Source organism: Solanum dulcamara, chromosome 9, assembly GCF_947179165.1.
Source record: "Solanum dulcamara chromosome 9, daSolDulc1.2, whole genome shotgun sequence".
Taxonomy (NCBI): Eukaryota; Viridiplantae; Streptophyta; class Magnoliopsida; order Solanales; family Solanaceae; genus Solanum; species Solanum dulcamara.
The window spans coordinates 63,962,392-63,980,284 of record NC_077245.1 but is presented as its reverse complement, the minus strand read 5'-3'; the positions used below and the strand labels follow the sequence as shown (position 1 = coordinate 63,980,284).

The 17,893-nt window shown below is 33.3% G+C and overlaps 1 protein-coding gene across 1 annotated transcript; it reads left to right on the top strand.

Moving 5' to 3' along the window:
- The first annotated feature begins 8,456 nt into the window (after positions 1-8,456).
- LOC129902905 (transcription factor TGA2.2-like) lies at positions 8,457-17,197 on the top strand. Its single transcript, XM_055978352.1, has 9 exons — positions 8,457-8,772; positions 10,674-10,796; positions 11,786-11,848; positions 11,931-11,990; positions 12,542-12,619; positions 12,749-12,800; positions 14,086-14,357; positions 15,342-15,587; positions 16,771-17,197. The coding sequence occupies exons 2-9, from the start codon at positions 10,740-10,742 to the stop codon at positions 16,915-16,917; spliced, it is 975 nt and encodes a 324-aa protein (XP_055834327.1). The 5' UTR covers positions 8,457-8,772; positions 10,674-10,739; the 3' UTR covers positions 16,918-17,197.
- The last annotated feature ends 696 nt before the right edge of the window (positions 17,198-17,893 follow it).

Sequence of the window (17,893 nt, the reverse complement as noted above, 5' to 3'; positions counted from 1 at the left end):
TCTGAGTGCATGTGTGTAGTTGTGGAGTATTGTGTTTGGGATGTCAAGAGTATTTGTATTCCACATTGCTTTACTTAGGGTTTAGTTTCTATTTTACTGAGTACCATATTATTGATTCTTCATTTTTGTCAAGATCCAAATCCCGGTGTGATGGCACTCATCTCAACCCACCGAGACAAGTCAGTCTAATACCTATCTGAAAGTAGATGCAGAAGAAAAAGAAATAAATCAAAATTTAACTTAATCGAAACCACGTAAAATATATTCAACTCCCCCAAAATTAGTTATCACGTGTACAAGCCACTAATATATTATCGAAGTATGAAAAGAAATACAGTCACAATATCTTTGTCTCTAGAATAGGACTAAAACATGTTAAAGAGTAAGAGGTGTCCGCTAGATGGATGTAACAACTACCTCAACACTCGAGATGATAGCCTCAGACGTGGTAGAGAACACTAAGAGATCAAGAAGGTCCGGGCTCACAACCTACATAAGTGTAGAAGCAAGGGGTGAGTACCAAATAACACGGTACTCAGCAAGTGGACAACTAAATCTAAGCAAAGCTCAATAGATACAAGTACTCCATTCCTCCCAACCGAACCTCCTTAACTACAACCTACATAAAACCAGCCCAACTTTACACCTATACAATAATAACAGTAATACAGTCCACGAATACTCATCAATAGTCTCATCAATGAATCATATCAAGTCAAGTTCAGCATATACAGAGCAATAAAGGGGTAAACACAAATTCACAAATATCAACAAAATGCGATGCAATGCAATGCAATGAGATGATGCATGTCTGTCCTATCGGTACACATTCGCTGAATTACAATCCGAAACCCATGAGGAATATTTCTGTCCATGTTACCTACCACGGAGCGTGTGGCCCGTCCCCTCAATATACATATCCTTCCACAGAGCGTGTAGCCCGACCCCTTTATTTCATATCATTTTTAGTCTCAGCACAATATGTCAGAACCAATGCAATCAATTCATGTTCATATGATTTACGATAATAACATGACAACAACAATAATTTTTCCTATCTCACATCAGCATAGTCATTTCACATGTCCAAAATAAATCCATAATCACAACATATCAATTCCACCAGTACATGTCATTAGATCATCATTTTATACCCCTTATCTTCATTTTTAAGGCTAATCATACAGTCAATAACCCAGACAATTCTCATTACTCTCCAGTACACATAACACGAAAATACAAGCATCTACAAGCTTAACCTGAGGTTTATAAATTCACTTGCCTCAATTAAATTGAATAATCACTTTAAAACTTAAGCCTTTCGTAATGCTTTCGAACGATCAAAATCTTTTCAAATACATAATCTTCATAAGAATACAAATCCAATGACACCCATATTGATATATTTATTTTCGGATCAAAAATTGGGTCAAAAAAATCATTCTGAATCATTGAAGTCAAATCTGAATTTTTTTTTCCGATTATGTTCACTCATGATAAAATAAATTCAAATGTCAAATTTCAGCTAAAATAAATCGTTATTTAACCCCCAAATCAAGATTTTATGTAAAGAACCCTAAGGTCATATTTTCTTATTTCAACATTATTTATCCACCAATATACCCTAAAAATATGTTCATAATCACATAAAAATTTAATGGAAAGGATGAGAATAATTACCTTGACGCTTTGGATTGAAAATCCCTATTTTTCTCTTCTCCTTTATTTTTCTTTTTCCCTTTCTTTTCTTTCTTCCTCCGTATTTTTTTCCCAGTTTCTGTAATCATTTCTCACTTTCTCGCTTTCTCGCTTACATCTGACAGCTTAATGCCATCATATTTTATATATATATTTTTTTTTTTCTTTTATTATTATTTATTTTCTTCTTTTTCGTTTCTAAATTAATCATGTACTAAATTAATTCTCTAAAATTATCCCTCAACCAATTAACCGAAGTTACAGAAAGGTCCAAAATTTTCAACTTAAATTTACGAAAAGGATCTTCTATAAAAGGAGGACTCGTTCTCAAAATGACCTAATGGGTCATTACACTCACCCCTTGCTTCTACATTTATGTAGTATCTGAGCCCGGAACCTCTTGCTCTTAGTACTCCTTGATCAGGACGAGCTTCTGGATGCTTGAAAGGTAGCAACTTGTTCTCTTCGACAAACTCTCGTCGTCCATTTACATTATGTTTATTTTTACTTGAGAACTAAGACATATATATTTGTATCTATTTCCTTTCTGTTGAAATAGCGGTTTGTACATGTGACACCAAGTCTTGGGTAGTTAGAATCTATTTTCTCGCTTATCCTTATCTATATCTGTTATGTCGGAAAAAGATGATTTAAAATTAATTTAAACTTTTAGAGAAAAAAAATAATTTTAGAAAAGAAGAACCGCTACTAAATTTTTAAAAGAAATTAAGAAAACTTAATTTAAAAGACCCTAACAGATTTAAGTTTTAAAAATTCAGAGAAAAAGGTATGGAGTTCTTATTTCCACTTTGAGAAGATGTTAAGCATTCAAAGTGGTCGATAACGCACGGTTATCCGATGATTTAAAAAATTATTTGATTAACTTTTGAAAATATTAATTTAAAAGGAAACAAACACTTTAAAATTATTTTTTAGAAAAAATGATCAAACTTAAACATTGAAAATAATATACATGTATATAAAAAAAGTAAAAGTTTATCAAATGACTAAGTAAGGTAGAAAATCATTTAAAGAGTAAATTAACATGAATTGATTTATCTTTAGAGAAATCTAATTAATTTAAAATTAATTAAAATTAATATCTAAGGAAGCATAAATAGAATAGGTAAATAAATTATTACAACCCAAATCAATATAAATAAATAATAAATAACACATGAAAATATGGCCCGACACTTAATTTCTATAAGTCTGGACTAAGTTGTTGGGTCATCTGCGTTTTGGTCCTTAAGCACAATTTCACTGTATATTGCAGCTGTATATTGGATTGTATATACACTCTATACAGTGTATACAATATTATTTTCGTATATTGAATTGTATACACACTATATACCACATGTTTGTTTCTTGTATCTGTTGTATATCAGACTGTATATACACTGTATATCTTTGTATACAATAGTATTTTCTTGCATATCAGACTATATAGATATTGTATATCAGTGTATATGACACTATTTTCTACCTGTATTCCGTGTATACAGCCAAATATCAATATTCAAATCATGAATATTATCTTTCTTTCCATATATCAACTTTTCAGCAATTTGAGCAAGATGATGGAAGATGCAAAACTCAACAATATGCAAGGATGGAATCTAAAGATGGACCCGAATTAATATCACATGCACCTAAATAAAATTATATAAGCATCTACTCATTTTAAACTAAACCAAGGAATATATTATGATATGTTAAGGTATCAAATTGATGAAAATTCTAAAGGTGACTAACAACATATATTATATGTAGACAAAGAAAAGGAAATAACAAATATATTCAAGTAACTAAAGGACACAGAATTAATATATATGTTATACTAACTCAAATTTTAAAGAAAAAATTAAATCAATTAGGTCATGAAGTTCTAATTAAATAATAGCTTAAGAATATTTTTATTATCTAAATCATGTTAAAAGAAGAAATTGAAAACATGAAAAATTATATTGTCAAAGAAAACTACTTGAAAAAATAATGAACAAACTAAGTGCTTTAATGAAATAGTCCTAACACATGCTAGCTAATTAATCCTAACACATGCTAACTATAAGAAATTTTTATCATTAATCTAACTATTCTTAATATATGCTAAAAAAAGGCTACGAATCAACAAAATATAAAATATGAAATAATTAAATAAAATAAAGCTGGGAAAAGATTTTACCTACGACGAACGGAAGACGACTTCACCACCGCCCAAGAGCTTGATGGAACTCCAATCCACAAAAAGAAAAAAGAAAAATTTAGACGCGAACCTTCGTGGGTTCGACGTTATAAGAACTTCGTTCTTAGCCTAAATTTCAACTTCAATCTCCTATTTTCCTTGAAGAAAAATATAGATTAAAAGCTAAAAATTTTCACAACTTTTAGGCTGAGGACAAGAGTCCAAAATCTTAGCCAAGTTAAGAAAATTTCTAACTTTGGGTGGCTAAAAAACCTCCCCCTCCCCCTTCTTCTTAATGAAAATGTGAGCCTTTCAAAAACCCCAAATTCTTCATGAATTTTCGACGTGGGAGAATAGTTTTTTTTTTAGAAAAAACAAAAAAATTCAAAAATACAAACTATCATTAAACTAACCTAAGTAATATTGTTTTTAGTAAAAAATAAAAAATTTTGAATGATTTTCGAATAACCACATAAATAGTAATCAAAGATATAGTTATATAGAAATATGTATATTATACTAAAATTTATAAACAAATAAAATAGTTAAGAATAACATGAAAATATTTTTGTTTTTATAAAAGCTAATTATTTCAAAAATATTTGAAATTTAAAGAAACTCGATAGCTAATTTGCGTTGTGGAGGATCAAAATTGGGTGTCAACAATATCATATTAGACTTTACATTTCCGCTTTCATTTTCACTTGTTTAGAATTGTTTAAACTCTTAGGCTGACTCGTCTTGGTGGGTTAGGCGAGTGTAATCACACCCAAATTCGGGTCGTGACATAAAGTCTAGAAATTTGTTTCGTAGCTAAGTAAAAAGGTTTTAAAAATTCTACAAGTTCTTTTACATCATCTAAATCTTTATCTTGAAGTCTATCTACATTATGAGCATTCCAAACCATTTGCAAATCGTTTCTCTATTCATAAGCTACCTTAAGCATTTCGTATAGAGAATTTCACCTAGTAACAATTGTTTTTGGAATTTTTCTATATGGAAGATTAAATTCATGGCACCTATTTTCAAAATATTTACGTCTAGATTTTACTTGACATTTAAAAATAAAATAACATGCAGCTTCACATTTAATGCAACCATTATTATACATTGTTATACCATCTCTAACATTTAAATTATATATATGTGCAACACATCTAATATGAAAACCATCATCATAAATAGGGCTAAGTATACCTTTTAAAATATCACAAGCAAATGTATTATTAGAAGCATTGTCTAAAGTGAAACTCATTATTTTATTAGTTATTCCAAAAAATTCTGTAACTCCTAAAATAGTTTAAGCAATGTAAGCATCGAATTTTGAAACTTCACAACTTTTATAACCCAAAATACGTTTTTGCAAACTAAAATTTTCACCAATTCAATGACCGGTAATTGTAAAATAATCATTATCATTTACACTACGGTTCATATCAGAAGTTATAGCTATTTTACATATATTATAATTAAATAAACAACGGAGATAATAAAAATATTGACCTTGATAGTCAAAAATGGTTTTTTTAATAATGTTTCTTGAAAAATCATTAAACGATGGATTATACACTAATTTAATATAATGAATAAAATCAGGATTTTTACCAAAACTAAAAGGCAATTCAGTAACAACAATCATTTTAGCCAATTCTTCTAGATCTTTTTCTCTACTATATGATTGATGTGTACTAAGTCAAAGACATTAGAAGGGTTTAATTGCGATTGTGCCAAGTTAGAGCCCCTTACTCCTATAGATGCATCAGGAAGAGGCGTACCATGTTTTATTGCCTCCGCTATTGCGTTAGCTTCTTCAATTTCTCTTTTACAACAATTCATTAGATGATTTTGTAAATGACCCATACCACCCCCTTTTCCACAATTTTATGGTTCATAACATGTTTACATTTATTACAAATTGCTTTAGTTTTATCTTCATTTTAAGTCAAAAATTGTCAAACAACATACTTTTTTTACGTTCAGGCTTAGACTTAGCCCTACTAGGATGTACAGGGGGAGTGGGAGATGGAGCGGGACGAGGAAAGGGATTAGTAGCCGTAAGTGGCTCAGTTTCATCATCAAAAGTATCATTATCATCATTAACTACATTATCATCATCTAGTGATTCTTCAAAATTATCAAATCTTCTTTCTAAATATTCATGGTCTAATTGAGATTACTATCAATATCAAAACAAGTTTCATTTACATGCATATAATCATCCGTACTAATACGTAATTCTGGTTGTCTAGTTTTAGATTTTAGAAGAACTACCACCCAATTTAGTTTTTTGGTTAAAACATTAGCAACACTATCAAAAATTATTTTTTTTACCTTTTCTTGAAATATATTTTTTCACCGAAAGCCATATTAAAATTTTACAAATAGACAAATTAAACACAAACAAATAAATAAGTAAAGTAGTAAAGACTAAATAAGTAAACTATTATGATTTTAGAAATAGACAAATTAAATATAATACGTAAATTAAACACAAAGAAATAATTAAGTAAACTAATAAAGACTAAATAGATGAAAATTGTAAGTTGGAACGAATGTACCGAACATTTGCGTAAAAGCCGACATAAGAACCAAAAATTATAAGTCAGAATGAATCTTGAAGCTTAAAGATGCTCCAAACTAATCCACCAATTTTTTTTAACTAATAGAATTTAATAACACTTAAGAGAGTATTTTAAAACATTGAAAGAATTGAGAGTTGAGAGTTGAGAGAGTAGAAATTAGTGTGGAAAAATTATTAAAGGGTGGGGGATTTTTATAGTTAAAAAATAGGATCTAATTGTATTTTTTATAAAGTTTAGGATATTAAAACAATTGAGGGATAGAGGGGGTGGGGGAGGTGAATAGTGGGGTGTTTGGCTGAAATAGTCATTTGGTGCCCCCCAATGGCTAGTAAAACGGCTAGAATTTTTTTAAAAAAAAATTTAATTTTTCGACGGACTGACCGGACTGGTACCAGCACTTACAGGTAAATTTTCCTCGGTCCCGTTACCTATTTCGATCGCCCCTACCCCTACCGGTATCTTACCAGACTGTACCAAAAACGATAGAAAACCAGGATGGACCAATACTGATACCGGTAGCTGCCGGTCTGGCTGCCACTCTTATGGGGGCTAGTATGGGGGTCGGGTAGGAATGAGGTAAAAAATAAAATTTTCAAAAATAAATTTTTTATTTTTTTATTTTGTGTGTGGGGGTGGGGAGTGGGGGTGGGGGTCATGGTGCGGGGGTGGTCACAGATAAGGGGTGGGGGAATTGAATTTTTTAAAATTTAAAGTATTTTTTCAATTCTTTTTTAATTTTAATTTTCTTGGAGGGTGGGGGCTGGTTTTGGGTAGGGGTTAAAAAAATTTGTTAAAAAGATTTTTTTTTTTTGGATGTGTAGGGTCAGGGTGTGGGTGGGGTAAGAAAAAAATTATAATTTGAGGTTGGAAGAGAGTTTTGAAAAATGTTTTTCTTAATTTTTTTGGAGGAAAGTCATTTTCTTTAAATTTGAGTAAACTAAGTTGATTTGAAAAACATTTTCCAAAATATTTAAGTCAAACAAATATGAGAAAATAGGAAAATGTTTTCCGTAAAACATTTTTCTTCCTACCAAACACACCCTAAGAGTATGTATATTTTTTCGATTCCACAATGTTACAAAGTCCCTTGGAAGAGCATCACTTTGTAGCCAAATGTTCATCCAAGACACAAGTTTATCCTGTGATTAGCAGTGTTGAGAAGGGGAAATTCAACATGAAATATTCATCAATTCTACATAAAGTAATTAAAGCGATAAACTTTTTCGTGGTTTTAGAAATATTTTTTTTTATTAACATTTGGTACAATTTATCCTCCTAGAATTTTTTTTAAAAGAAATAATAAATGGATAATTACACTAGATGATCATTCGGTCATTTTAATTATCAAAAAATGGTCATTTAGTGTATATTCATACATATATTCGGTGTATATCATGTATACTCAGTATATACTTCATGTATAGAAAGTATCATAACGTATATTTAGTGTATAACTCATGTATAAATAATTTATATTGTATAGTCACTGTATACTTTTTATGACTTTTGCAAGCTAATATTATATAGTCCCGATATATTTTCTATGATTTTTAGCTATTTTTAATAAATAAAACATGACTATTTTTATTGTAAACTAATTAGTTTATTACATATATTTGAAATTATCCCTATTTTTTTCTATTTATTTATCTTATGGTGGAGAGAATTTTCAATTCTTGAATAAATAAAAATTACAAGGGACTCAATAGAATATTAATGCACAAACTACTTCAGACATGAGTATAAAAGAAATTTTTTTAACTCCTTTCATCCATGTTTACTTGACACTCTTTTTAAAAAATAATAAATAAAATAATTATTTTAGTCTATCATTTCTAATTATTAAAAAAATATTTTAAAAATAATAATATTAATAATAAAAATAAAAGTTAATTTTTTTAAAATTGAGTGAATGAGACAAGTAAAAGTAAAAAAAACAAAAAAAAAATAAAAATAGTTGGAACAAGCTTTTTTGGAAATAAGAGATTGACACCAGAGTGACCAATAAGTCAAAATTGGCTGGTAAGAGAGAGAAGGAGAGCTGACAAGGTATAGGACGTCATCCCATTTTAGCAACTTTCACCTGCTTTCCATCTGGGTACTTTCCGGCAACGGTTGATTTAGTGATTTGCTGATTGTAAACTTCAGTTCATTTCTCCAGCTGAGGAACCCAGAAGGCTAAAGAAATTTAAGGGAGAAAACCCCCCTACAAAAAACAACAAGATTTGATGATTCTGTTGTCTTACTTTGGCTTTCTGGCAAAGCTTGAGCCTTTTGCTATAGACCCTTTTCGTTTCTTGAACTGTAAGCAGCTTAGCTTTCTTTATTATTCAGTTTTATTATGTAACTTGCTACTGTATCGTATACTGCTTTTTTTTTTTGAAGTTGGGTGTGGTTGTTTTGGGGTGGAGAGTTATAAAGTTTGGATTTTGAGGAAAGAGTTTACCTTTTTTGATTCTGTTGAGGGGTGGGGTGTGGATTAGGGAGGAGTCTTTGTTCGGATTTTACTAGATATTAGTTGTGAGCATGATTCGTGATTCTAAGAAATTTCAATTTTTGGGATTAGTAGTGTCTAGGATTTGAGAATTAGATGAAAAATTCTATCTTAGTGTTTTCTAACTTTTGATATGAGAGAAAGGCTATATAAGCTCTGAAGATGTTCTTCAGCTTAAGCTCAATAACTTGATGGAAGATGCATCTATCGCGATGGTTATGCTTGTATGTCTATTAATGTTGAGGCTGTGTATTAAGCCATTCTGTTGCTTTTGATAGTTCTGTCCTCAATAGAGAGTTGGAAGCAGTACGTGGCTGGTATTTGTTGCTTTATCTTATATAAACATTTTCATCTACTTCTTTAATGTTGCTTAAGTTTCAGTACTTTGTTTTCTAGTTGCCGTAATTTGGTGCAAAATGAATAAACTTATTAATTGATAGAATCTTGTAATCTGAGATGCCAGAGTAATGAGTCTTTGAATCTACAATTTAGGTTTGTTTGCTTTGCAATGAAATATATTAGTTTTGAACTGTACGAAGTCCATGATGATTCAAGTCTCTTGTGAAGCACCTCCCCAACCAAATCTAACCCCCTTCCCTTCTTCCATCACCCTCACTGAAAAAAAAAGGAGAGAAATTTCCGGTTTGCAGCCAATATTTGAGGGGTTGACATTCAAGCAACCAACTGATTCAGATATCGACCCTAACAACTAATATTTGCTTCAAGAACCTCACCTGGAGAATGTTACTTGTTAAAGAACGTATGCAAACTAAAGCTTAGTATTAGATGGCAGATAAGTGTGCATTTTCTTGCTGGATAAATACACAGAGACGGTCTTTTCTTGAATTAGTTATTGATTTTATAGTTAACATAAGTAGCTTGTTGTGGAATGCTATATGGATTAATAGACCTTGACATGCTGGTATCTAGCTTTGCCAGCTTGTTAGCTTATTTTACGCTCCAAGAGATTATGACATTCCATCATGCAGGATGGAAGAAATTTACTGAGAGCCCAATTGTAAAGTAATGAAATCAAATAACTAGGAAGGGTCTCTATTTGTTGAGAATCAGATTTGATAAATATTAGTAGTTGGGTTCATCTATTATATTCAGCAATTGTATTGCTTTTTAATGAGTGAATTGAAATTAGCAGCGTGCTTTGAATCAAACTGTTACAAATGTTTATTCAGTTCAGTTGGAAAATATAAATTCAATTTAATCTGGCTTTAAGTTGTTCAACTGCCTTGCATACCCCTATGAACAGGGTGGGACATGGGTACATGTTTTTTGAGGATCCTCCAAAATATTCTAAAGATTACCAAAAAAAAAAACACACACCCTTACCGGATACTTACAAGTTACAACCGTAACGAATATGTACCGTTTCCAAATTTATGTGACCTAGAGAGACACCACAATCTTTGTACATTCGGTACCTGTGAATGAATCATGCCTGCAGTTCTCAAGTATTGTAGTTCACACTTTGCAATATTGTTATGACATTGAGGGAGATGATAGAATATTCATGTGTTCATCACCTTGGAGAGTTAAATAACAAGATCTGCTAAATACACGCCTTCTCTTTGTAATCTAAGCTGAAGACAAGCTTTTTGTGCTTTGATAATGTTACCCAAATATCTTTGGCAGTTACCAATTTGATGTCTGCAAGTTGATATGTATTGACATCTGCTTCTGCGTTGGTGATTTACAGAAGATACTACATCTGATTTGTGTTTCAATTTCGATTGATTATCCACAAAGTTGGCTATTGTCCACGATGGCTGACATCAGTCCTAGTACATCAACAGATGCCGATACTGAAGATAAGAACAGGGTAAGTCAGTTACCTCTCAAATCCATATCTAGTCATTATTTAGTTTTATGTTTTGAACTATGACTAGTAATTTTGATTGATTATTACTACTTTGTAATTTGAATTTGGTTTTCCTTTAAAACCTGGTTTGGTAAGTAGGCCTTTTTCATTTTCCTATATCAAGGAGAATATAAACATGTTTCTGCTCTTTTACTTGGTAAAAAGTAAAAGAGAGACATGTCTGTAATGTGGAAAGAGAGAAGAAGGCACAAATCGTTGAATGTTGAACTTGACAACGCAGTAAAAGATGATTGATGGAGTTATTGAATGGAGGAATGAATGTTGAGGGTGGAAAGTGTGGGGGGAGTGAAGGAAGAAGAGGCTTATTTAATAAAAGAGGATAACGAAGAGATATATGTACCAATAATAAAATAATAAAAAGAGGACATCAATTCAAAAGAATATACAACAACATACTCCGTGTAATCTGACAAGTGTGGTGCGGGGAGGGTGGTATGTACTGTGTACGCAGACCTTATTTCTACCTTGTGAAGGTAGAGAGGTTGTTTCCAATAGACCCTCGGCTCATGTAAAGCGTTACAAAACACGGTTTTCACTTTAGGTAGGTACACTAGTAAGGGGTATTAAGACCGGACACCTTACTGACTAGGCTTTTCTGACTAAGCTACATTATGTTTGTTATTTATATACATGGGTAGAACATGTTGAAACTGTTCTTCCTACTTGATAAGCAGCATCTGTTACCAAACATCTCAAGAAAAAAGAAAAAGAAAAAACACGACTTTAATCTAATACTAAGACATTGTTTTGATCATATAACCTAATTCTTAGATATTCGATAAGAACGAAAAATAGAAAACATTCCTGATTAAAGAAGGCCATTAACTAATTCGTCCAGACTTTCCTGAATCTTATTGTGTAGCTTTTATCTTTGAAACTAATCTGTATTAAAAGTTAATGAAAGTGATATTTGGTTTCTGTTGGTGCAGTTCCTAAATCAACAACTGTGTGCTGTAGCTTCTGATGGAAGTGACAGACCGAAAGATCAAAAGGTATCACATTTATCATCACATATCGAATGATGGAATATGAGGAAAAGAAACATTTATATGATATTGAGCTCTTTTTGTGCAGACACTCCGTAGACTTGCTCAAAATCGTGAAGCTGCTCGAAAAAGCCGTCTTAGGAAAAAGGTAAAGATTGATATGGAAATGTAATTAACAGTCCTTACGTTAGTGGTCATCCAAAGCCTGCCTGACTAGATCTTTCCATTTAAATTTTATCTGGTGGGTCTCGCAGTACAGTGTCATAATACTAATCAAGATGAAAAAGAAGGTTTAATGTCAGAATGTATTAGTTCAGAATCTAGTCGACCCTGAATAAATGAAGGATTTGGTCTGTATATTATAGCTTTTGTCACATTGCCCTCGCGATAAATGCTTGCAACTGTCAATTTAAAAGACGAAATTTTTTCCCTCGCGATAAATGCTTGCAACTGTCAATTTAAAACCCGAAAATTCTGATTCAGCAATTTCTCCCTCTACAAATGTCACATAATGAGCTAAAGTGTCACACTTTCAATGTGTGTCGAACTTCATAGATGGGTAAAAATACTATATATATCGGTATCAATACTACATCGATGTGCACTGATTGTAATGGCATTATATATCTATATTGTTTTTTTGTTGGTCCAGGCGATTGTAATGGCATTTTATTCCTATATTTTTTTTTGTTGGTCCAGGCATATGTTCAACAGTTAGAGAGCAGCAGGATGAAGCTGACACAACTAGAACAGGAGCTTCAACGAGCTCGGCAACAGGTTTGTTCAGTAAATCTTGTGTTCTTATCTGTTTTTTTCTTTGATCACCTAAATATCTAGCACCTCTGTAGATATTAGCTCACAATCTCACCTATCAGTTTTTGAGACAATATTTTTCTTTTCCCAAAGGGAATATTTATTTCAGGTTCAGGAGATCAATCGCAATCGATGAGTGGAAATGGTATGCTCATCTTCTACATTCAGACTTTTATCATTACAAGTTTTTCACTTCTTTTATGTTGGATAATCTAGTAGGACTGATTTTCCAAAAATATGAACAAAACATTATGGCTGAGTAACGATGTGTTATCGCCAAGTACAAGTAGATTAATGGTGGAATTGGTTACCTTGTTAATGATTGTATATTCACTTTCTGTTTTATATCCTTTCTGATGCTACTTATTAGATACCCTATAGATTTGCATCTTAATGGTGGGCTTCCTTATAGTTTTCTAGGTTGATTCTTCGAAGGCCTTGGACAGATCCAGGGTTCTTACTTTTTTTTTCGTTGTTTGATTCCATTGTTTTATTTTACCACTTGATGCTGTAATTGAAATTTAATCTATCAATAAAAGTACTATTTCTCCTATATACTTTCAGATTCATTAGTGGTCTTCATTTATCGTAATTGTCGAAGCTATATTTGCCCATATGTTTCATCAAGTTATTGCCTGAAGGATTAGACATGTACACATATCATTAAAAAGAAAGGGGAAGTTTAACTTTGATAAAGAATGGAGAAGAATCTGACCAGAATAGTGGAAGAAGTTTAGTTTGGAGGTTATTGCATTCTTTTTCTTTTACCTTTTCTGGATAACTGAAATGCATTCATTAATACTTACCAAGATGGTGTAGGAAGTATGTACAGATACAGTGTGTGCTTTACAAATTCATCCATCAAAATAGTCAATTTGTCTGTTCAAAATTGAATGCTCTTCTTGCACCAGAAGTACAAAAAAACAATAACTTCTATATTATTTTTATCATTCTCAACTATAATGGAATAGTCACCTACTTCTTTTGATCCAAAGAATCCCGAAAAGGTACAAAAGTGTTGTTCTTCAATCTGCACTTCAGCTCGACCGTATTAACTCGTCTGCTCCTGGGAACACTCATGAGATGCCAACCAAGGAGCATTATAAGGCTCCATAGCTGTGATGTGAAACTAGATCCACTAAGAGGCAATTTATGTCCTCTCTATGCCTCTTGCATAGGCTGTCCACACTGTAACAATTTCCCTCCTCCTTGGTTATATGTTTTCATTGAGGAGAAGCTTAAACCATGAAAGAAGCTTTTAGATTAGTCATCAATAATTGTTGTTCTGTGGGGTAGTGAATCATCAGCTTTTTGGTGGTCTTAATTCCTTTACATAACATGGAATGCCCTTGAGTTCAGAATAATTGATTTTGTAAAGCTTGAATATAAAATTCCTTTAAAGTAAGTAATACAACTTCTGGTCCTTCTAGGAGCTTTGGCATTTGATGTAGAATATGCCCGATGGTTGGAAGAGCATAACCGACGAATTAATGAGTTAAGGGGAGCTGTTAATTCTCATGCTGGTGATGCTGAACTTCGCATAATAGTCGATGGAATCTTGGCACACTATGATGACATATTCAGGATAAAGGGGGATGCGGCGAAGGCTGACGTTTTTCACATATTGTCGGGCATGTGGAAAACTCCTGCAGAAAGATGCTTCTTGTGGCTTGGTGGATTCCGTTCGTCTGAACTACTCAAGGTGAGAGCCTTTGTCTTCCCACAAGTGAATGTGCAGCTCGGCGAATAGCTTTCTCCACCCTCCCTTTGGCTCAAAAAATAAACAAAGGGGGGGGGGGGCAGCCCGGTGCACTTAAGCTCCCGCTATGCGCAGGGTCCGGGGAACGGCCCGACCACAAGGGTCTATTGTACTTGTGAATGGTGGCTCTTTTTTCATTTTACCATTGAAAGGAACTGTAGAGGACAAATATCAATTTCTGACTGAAGTTCTCTTTTTCTTTCTTTAAAGACAATTTCAGACCTAATTTAATGCTGCATCTTGATAAACTACTTGTGTATACTTCTCTGGCTAGAAGCTCTCAGTAAGGATGCTCTTTTGGGGTGCACTACTCTGATTCAGTATGCTCCACCTCCTATCTGGTGTCCCTATGGTGGTGGTTCTGTGCAGAGATTAGCTCTGTTGTCCCTATGGTCTCACTTTAGTTACTCTCCCTCTACTCTTACCTTCTTCCATTCTGGTTTGTCTAATTATGTTCAGCATCTAGAACCTCCTGCTTATTCTCTCTTTCGCTCTCGCTTTTATATTGAAGTCTTTTGGCATATTCCTTCACTAAGAAACATAGAGAGAGCTTCTGACCTTAGTTATGGCCACCTTCTTGATAACTGACATCTGCTTACTTCTCTAGTGGGAAGTTCTTGGTGAAGATCTTCTTTTGGTAGGCAATGCTCTTATTTCAACATGCTTGGAACTCCTATTTATCGTCTTTGTATTGTTATTCTTGTCAGTAAATAAACAGCTCTTAATGTTCCCATGGTCTTGCTTTAGTCAGACCTTTCCATCCACCCCTATCTTTCCCTTTACAAAACCAGGTACATTCTAATATCCATTGCACATTTCCTTCTTTTTTTTCCCCTCTTTTTATTTTCAAGGGTTGAAGGTGATGAGAAGAGATTATTGACTTAATTTTTCCTGCAAGTTCTTAAATTTCTTGCCACTTGGTTGCAGCTTCTCATTAATCAGTTGGAGCCTTTAACCGAACAACAATTATTGGCGATCAACAACTTACAACAGTCATCCCAACAGGCGGAGGATGCTTTATCCCAGGGAATGGAGGCGTTGCAGCAGTCTTTGGCTGAGACTCTCGCAGGGTCTCTTGGACCTTCAGGTTCCTCTGGGAATGTTGCAAACTATATGGGTCAAATGGCCATGGCAATGGGGAAGCTTGGAACTCTTGAGGGCTTCATACGGCAGGTGTTTAATCTTCCACATCTGTCTCCTATTCCTTTGAAATAATATGTTTGCTTTGTCTGATGTGCTTCCTAAAAGCCTGCAGATTCATCATTGACATGTCAAACTTGTGCATCTTTCTGTTGACTAGCCTTTTCCATAGTTATCTCCTTAAAAAAGAAAAATGAGAGATGCATTCGGAGAAGGAAAAGGGTGAAGTAACGAATTCTAGGTCTCTTTGTTAGATTCTCATATTCCAATTTAATCCAAATAAACTTGTTTACTGCGCCATATTGTTATTATCATCAATACCTCTTGAAGTACAAGTGATGAGGGGCCTTGGGAGGAAAAGGGAAGGAACACCGAAGTTCCTGCTTAGGATTAAACTCTTGCTTACTCTAGGTCAAGTGAAGCTGGGAACCACTAATTCTTATTTACTTCACAAAATAACATCTCTGAACGGCTTTAGCTCCCAGCCAAACGAAAAGCGGCGATTTCACCTCACAGTACCCCTAGCCAACTGATGACATATTCTCCTGTCTACTGGAATGACCAGCTATCTGCAGTTGCATATTTGCTGCTGAACGCTGGCTGAGAACATTTTTAGTTTTAGCACTCCTTATAGTGGCTCCGTGACAGTGAATTTAATTTTTTTAGTCATTTGAAAGTTCCAGAGACTTAAGCAGAGGAGAACCTTCTGCTATTGTTGAAATATGTAAGTTGCTTATTCCCTTGTTAATTTAGGAGTTGTACATACTCCTGCTGTGAAATATTTGATTGATTCTGACGTCCATAGATCTGGGATTTGGCGTTAATAGTTGCATTTAAGATCTATCTTGGGGATTCTCTTTTCCAAGCCTTAGGTTTGTGTATTTGTTTCGAAGACGGATGGGGAGGAGAAGGGGTTTGATTGGTCTCCTACTCATTGCTTAAAGGCTTACTCCTATTTAGTGATATGATAATTTACATAGATTTGCTTCGGAACATATTGGCAATCAGGCAAATCCATCCATGGATTCATGGGTTCTGTAGAACCCATGCTTCAGAGTCGTACTATACACATATTTGTGAGCGTGTGTGAGTACATTTCAAAACTCACTTTCTCAAATCACAATCTGCCATTGCTAGATTTTTTCCGTCTCCCCCCCCCCCCCCTCCCCTCCTCCCACCTAAATAGGCTGACCTGTAAATTAAAATGTCCTTTCAGGCTGATAACCTTCGGCAACAGACATTGCAGCAAATGCATCGCATATTGACAACTCGCCAATCAGCTCGTGCTCTTCTTGCTATTAGTGATTACTTCTCTCGGCTTCGAGCACTGAGTTCTCTCTGGCTTGCTCGTCCCCAGGAATAACATCTACTTTCTTCTAATACACTGCTCTGAAAGACCCTTGGTAACATTTGTAAATGAGAAACCTCTGGGAAAGCTGAGCTGCTGGGGTTTAATCGATAAATATATTTATATATATATATATATATATATATATATATTTCTTTCGAAATTAGCGGGCTTAGATTTTCAGGCAGCCATTTCAGTCCTACTTGTTCATCTGTTGTAATGGTATTGTAACATTGTTTCATATTTAACAAAGATAGACTGTGTGATCAATGAATTGTTGTTGTATTTTAGCGTATCTAATGGTTCCAGTTAGGTTAAAATGGACATTCACTTTTTTCTCTCCAACTTTTGCATTGTTATCTTATTTAGCTGTTGAATTTTTCACTGTATCTGTCTTGGATTGAGGCGTAGTTGTCGTCATTGTAGAATTTCTATAAAAGGGCAGTCTGGTGCTCTAAACCCTTACCTTGCATTTCTGTCAGAGGCGGTTGTAGAATCTCTATCTATATCTATAAATATACTTGTATACCCTTTTTTCTGGCCTTTGGCTTGTACGTAATTGTACCATATATACCTCTAGTTAACATTCATACATCTAGTTTTGTACATGTATACAAAAATATTTAATTCGCATAGTTGTATACTTTGAAGATATACAATAGTTGAATTATATTGTTGTATACTATTAGGTAGTAGTAGTATACAATTTTTCAAAGTAATTAGTTTTTAATTGCATGGGTATTACCATTATAAATTCCCTTATATTATATATTAATGGGTAATATATCCTTCTATTCTTTTGGGGTATTAAATTCAATTTGCTGTTTTGGGTATTCCAATTCCATTTGCACAACAAATAACTAACATATTCAATGTTATTTTAGATAAGTTAACATATTATCAGATGTTCAATTAGATTAACGGTCTAAAAAGTCTTTAAATTATCAACATATATATAACTTACATCCATTTATATGATACACTTAAATTA

Excerpts from the sequence above, each read along its gene's own strand:
- LOC129902905 (XM_055978352.1), top strand. The coding sequence starts at position 10,740 with ATGGCTGACATCAGTCCTAGTACATCAACAGATGCCGATACTGAAGAT. Across the intron at positions 11,991-12,541 it reads AAAGCCGTCTTAGGAAAAAG|GCATATGTTCAACAGTTAGA; the intron begins GTAAAGATTGAT and ends TTGTTGGTCCAG. Across the intron at positions 15,588-16,770 it reads TTGAGGGCTTCATACGGCAG|GCTGATAACCTTCGGCAACA; the intron begins GTGTTTAATCTT and ends ATGTCCTTTCAG.